At 41.3% G+C, this 5,531-nt stretch overlaps 1 protein-coding gene across 2 annotated transcripts in view; it reads left to right on the top strand.

Annotated features, from left to right (window-relative positions):
• Positions 1-1,567: 1,567 nt before the first annotated feature.
• Positions 1,568-5,531, top strand: part of ZW10 (zw10 kinetochore protein) — a 33,851-nt gene continuing 29,887 nt past the window's right edge. Inside the window, exons 1-2 of one of the 2 annotated variants that reach the window (XM_006890790.1) lie at positions 1,568-1,767; positions 3,839-3,973. In XM_006890790.1, the coding sequence (XP_006890852.1) occupies positions 1,663-1,767; positions 3,839-3,973 (240 nt within the window). In that variant the 5' untranslated portion in view covers positions 1,568-1,662. The remainder of the gene's footprint in view (positions 1,768-3,838; positions 3,974-5,531) is intronic. The other variant, XM_006890791.1, reaches the window with a different exon arrangement.

Raw genomic sequence — 5,531 nt, 5'->3', positions numbered from 1 at the left:
CTATATATAAACCCAGAAGCTTTTGTCTGAACAGAGCAGGGAACATTGTATGGTTTAAAAATAAAGATGTGCATCAGGGTTGTATCACTGCTCATACCTATTCAATCTGTATACTAAGCAAATCATTCAAGAAGCTAGACTTTATTAAGAAGAATGTAGCATCAGGACTGGAGGAAGGCTCACTAGCAACCTGCGTTATGCAGATGACACACCTTGCTAGCCTTCAGTATATGGATTGTATCTTAGCGTCAAGAAGACAACAATCTTCACCACTGGGCCAATAGGCAACATTATAATATGGAGAAAAGATTGAACAATTGTCAACAATTTCATCTTACTTGGATCCATAATCAGCACCTTTGGTACAAGCCGTCAGGAGATCAGCAGATGTAATACATTCAGAAATCTACTGCCAAGGACCTCTCCAAAGTACTGAGGAGCAATCGTGTCAGTTTAAAGATTAAGGTGTGTCTCATTCAAGTCAGGGTCTTTTCAATCACTTTCTATGCATCTAAGGACTGAACAATGAATAAGGATGACAGAATTGATGCTTTTGGGTTGTGGTGTTGGAGAAGAGTATTAAATATCCCACGGACTGCTAAAAGCCAAACAAGTATGTCTTGGAGAAAGTGCAGCCAGAGTGTTCCTTAAATGCAAGAACTATGAAGCTTCACCTCACATTCTTTGGGCATGTTATTCCTGGCAAATGGATATCATGGTTGCAAAAGTGGAGAGTCAGCAGAAGAGAGGAAGACCTTCCATGAGATGGACTGACACAGTGACTGCTGCAATAGGTTCAAGTGTGTCAGAGATGACGAGGTTGGCACATTATATGACAGGGCTCTGATCTGTTGTTCACAGGAGCACCATAAGTTGTACTTGACCTGACAGCACCTAAGGACACAAGGTAATATATGCAAGAGGCGTAGGTGACCCAACCATGAAGCACTTGGCTATAACCTTGATGGTTGAAAGTGATACTAAGCTTCCCCAACAGTTCTTTCTGCAGATATAAACCAGATTCCTTTGTAGTTGTTGGTTGTTGCTGTTGTGGAGTATAATGGAGTCAGAAAAGACTCATAGCTGACCCTCTGACGGGTTTTCAGAGACAGTTAATCGCATAAGAGGAGACCGCACATCCTTCTCTCACTGAATGGCCGGTGGCCTCGAACCATGTGCCTTCGGGATTGCAACTCCTTGGGGAGGGGGGGGACGACAACGGCCTGTGTAGAGAAAGCAGTAAATATCTCCTTATCTTACTAGCAAGGGGCCTCCTTCATATTTCAAGGAGGAAGGTCCGTCCCTTTGGGATGTAACTTTCTAATAAATCTATCATTACTTTTTACCTTTAAAAAACAAAAGCATTCCATTTCTTCCAGTGAAGAATCCGCGGGAAAAAGTAAGCGATTTGAAAACTGCACGGAAGGGAAACGCAACTCCCTATAATTTGCAACTACGGGACACCGTGGAAATCCCAGAGTACTGTTGGCGTATGGCCTCCTGGGAGTTGTAGTACAGATCTTGGCTTCTCAGCCGTGAGACTGGGGACAGCGAGACTCCATTTCCCAGCAAGCCGCGCGCCAAGGCCTCTGGCGGGACTGGAGCTGCCGCGCTGGCCAAGAGCTACAAAGACCCTGTCAACTGTTGGTGTGGATTGTGACGATGGCGTCCTTCGTGACAGAAGTTCTAGCACACTCGGGTAGGCTGGAGAAGGAGGATCTGGGCACTCGGATCAGCCGCCTGACCCGGCAGGTGGAGGAGATCAAGGTGAGGGTGAGGGCGAGGTCGTTGTCGACTGGCTGGAAGAGGGTTCTGGGTGTCTGCGTGAGTGAACTGGAGAGAGGAATGAGGACTTACGGGCTGGTTGAATGGAAAGGAGAAGAGGGCTGAGGAATGTGTGGTTTGTTTTTTTTTAAGACAGAGATTGAAGCGGGAGGACAAGCTGTGGTTGGGGACTGGCCGAGAGGAGAGGTCTGGGACTGTAGGTAGGCAGGTGGTGGCTGGGGGAGAACTGGAGAGTGGGGCTAGCTTGACAGGAATGGAGTCGAGGAGGAGGAATATTGGCAGAGTAAACTGAGAAGGAGACGGGGGACTGACTTACACTGAATTCAGTAGGGAGTGGGCATGTGAGAAGAATGCAAAGGAGGGTGGGACCTGTTCCCCAAGTTTGTGTGTATCTCCTCTACCCACTCCTCTTCTTGTCTATTTGTACTGGTTGTTGACGAATATAATAACTCTGCCCTCCAACTAGTGAGCATTTTTAAAAATGAAACCGATTAACAAAAACTAATATTCAGTCATTGAGAGGATTGTGAGAATAGTCCAGATTCAGACAAGGTCTCCATCTGTTTGTTGGCACCTTACAACAACTTTTCCATCTCAAGCTTTTTAGACTAGTCTGAGAGTTAAAAAATGCTGAGTGGCACTTACTTGGATCCAGCTGCTTGATCTGAAAGCAAAAAGTACACAGTGTCAAGTCAAGCTTCACTTAATACTGATGATATTTTATCTTTTCAAAGATACCCCTATCTTTGTTGCTTTGATTTAAAGTTATTTATAAGTGAATTAAGTCTGGATTGTAGGGCGCAGCATCTTTCCTTTGACTTGTCTTTGGGATTTTCTGCACTTTTTAAATGAGGGAATGCTTGATGCTCAAGGCATCTACATGTTCTAGATCCAACATTTTATTAAAGATTGTTATTACTTTCTTTCTCAAACTAAATCTTTAGCCAATTAAGAATTTGTTTTTGTGCTTCAAGCAGTCCCACTTCCCACCCACCCCCAGATGCCTCATTTTATTTATATTGCTCCCCTTTGTCTAGATTACTATTTTCTCCTGTTGTATTTCAACCCACATTCATTCATCTCAAAGGGGAAAAAGAAATCCCCTCCAGCAGGAATGATCTTTTCTCATTTGGGCATCATTTGCACTATCACATTTCAGTCTTGTACTCTGCCTAAATGAATCTATCCATGGGCAAGTATAGTCTTACTTGTGTTTCTTTTAAAGCATTGAATACTTAGTAGACATTCAGTAATTCGCTTATTAAATCAGTTTAAAGAAAGTGATGAAACTGAGATCGTATTTTCTAGCTATGAAGATAGACGTTAATAAATTGATTGAGGCACTCCGACGATAGATCTAATTTGTCCATTTATTTTCTTTTATAATCATTGTAGTGATGTGCCATCAAGTTAGAACTGACTCAGCTGGCCTTCCAGCTGGTTTTCACAGGTAGCAAGTCACATGGGAGGAAACTGCCCATCTTTTTCCTGCAGAGCAGTTGGTGGATTTGAACCACTTGCCTTTGCGTTGGCAGTGCAAGTCTTTACCACGGAGCCACCAGATCTCCCTTCTTTTTAATCAGATACATGATTAACACTAGTATCTTTAGTCAGATTTGCTATAATGAAATAGAACTTCTGGTTTAGGTTTTTTTTTTTAAAGTAACTTAAGTACTTAACAACTTTAAGTCATACTGACCACATCATAAGAGACTGACAGTAGCACGATATGGTCAGAATCAGAGAAATCCTGATTACTTGAGACTTAGGACATCAATCACATCAGGGGCTGGTCAATGGGAGATGGGTGTTGAATGTTAAATGTTGTAATGAGTAACTTTTGGAGTTTGTCAATTATGTCTTCTTGCATCCTAATATGTTATAGGACCTTTTAAGGGTAAGAGAAGTGTATTTTTCAAAGAAAATCATTTGCTGGAAGGAAAAGTAAGTGGGTATGGGTATGAGTAACTCCACTATAGAAGATGATTTATGTGGGACAAACTGTATAATTTTCACAGTGCGCTCTCTCATCTCATTTTCGCTCATGCTGTAGGGTGAGGTGTGCAATATGATCAGCAAGAAGTACAGTGAATTCCTGCCCAGCATGCAGACTGCACAAGACTTGGTAACTCAGGTGCATAAGCTATCTGATGACATTGACCAACTGAAATCCAGGATAGAGAGTGAGGTAGGAATAACCCACTGACTCATTACTATCCAATCAGGGTCCGCTCATATCATAGCTGAGCCTCCATTGGGTTTCCAAGGCTGTAAAATGCACACGCGGAGGTTGTGCGTCTTTCTCCCAAGTAGTGGCTGGTGGATTCAAACTGTCAGACTTGGCCTTTGGGATAGCAGTGAACTCCCTGTGGCGGTGCTACTAGAGCTCCCTTAGGAGAAAGTTTGTTATATTGGACTAGTTTGTAGAAAGACAATTCAACTTCTGACCCTTAAGGCAACTGAGTTCTATATAGTTTTTCAAGACTCATATAACTTATTAGTGATTGTAGGAGGATGAGCTAAATGATTCTGAAGTGACTTCCAACTTTCGGGTAGCTCTCAGACTCATTGCTGTTCAAAACTGTATTTTGAGCAGCATGTTCTTTTGTGGTAGACTTTTAGCTATAATAAATAATGATGTCTTGCATTTGATAAGCACTTTACACACTAAAGGGAGCTCTGGGTAAGGGAGTTGTACTACCAACCTAAAGACAAGTGATTCAAATCCACTAGATATTCTGAAGGAGAAAGATGGTCAGTCTCCTCCAGTGTGATTTATAGCCTTTGAAAGTCTAGTGGAGTGTCACCTGGTTTGGTTCTGACTTAATGCACATAACAACAAAAATTAATACATTTTTAAAAAGAATCTCTACAATAATGGTCTTATACAGTATTTGTCCTTATGGGACTGAATTAGTTCACTCAGCATAATGCTCTCCAGGCCCTCCCAAGTTAGGTGGTAATTTACAAAATCATTGCTCCTGCGAGCTGCGTAGAGGATCCATGGCGGGGAGGGGGGCGGAAGGGTGAGGATGGGTTGGGGGGTTAATCACAGGGCTGTACAATTTGATGGGTAGAAGGAGGGGGGTATAAAAGAAAGGGGAAAGATTAGTGTGAAAAACAATGTATATGAACTTTTTAAGTAAACCGGTATAAAATAAAAAAATTTTATTTAAAAAAAAAAATCTCAGGATTAAGTTGTCCTTGTAACAAAATAAAAACAAACTAAGCTTTAGATTATTCAGCCTTTTCTCTCTTATAAGTTCAAATTGCATCTCGTAATAGCCAACATTATCTTTGATCTGTTCCTGGCCTTAACACATTCAAGCCTCAGCTCAATCATTTGGAAAACTGGCTTGGATGGTTCACCACAAACACTCAACTTCCTGTCATAAAACCAGTTTATCTGGACAGAGAGAATCATTGCCTTTTTTATAGTGTGTCACTCTGTAGGGATGGTTCTTGCTTGCTTCTTATAGAAAGTCTGGCATGTTTTAGAACTGCTAAACATGTTTACAGGAGCACGACCATCACAAAAAGAAAGAAGGCAGTTTGGAAATACTACATTGTCACAAAAATGATGCAGATTTTGAAACCTCAGCTTTGAAATTCTATAATTCTACTCAAATGTAACTTTATTAAAATAAAATCCATTACAATCTACACATTTTTGCCAGCAAGATACAAATTTGTTGATTCTGGCAATATAAAATTTCAGTATTCTTTTTTTTTTTTTTTTAATTTTT

This window comes from Elephantulus edwardii, unplaced genomic scaffold, assembly GCF_000299155.1.
Source record: "Elephantulus edwardii isolate Elephantulus edwardi_28Jun2011 unplaced genomic scaffold, EleEdw1.0 scaffold00093, whole genome shotgun sequence".
Lineage (NCBI taxonomy): Eukaryota > Metazoa > Chordata > Mammalia > Macroscelidea > Macroscelididae > Elephantulus > Elephantulus edwardii.
The sequence above is the reverse complement of the archived record's forward strand: the minus strand, read 5'-3'. Positions and strand labels throughout refer to the sequence as shown.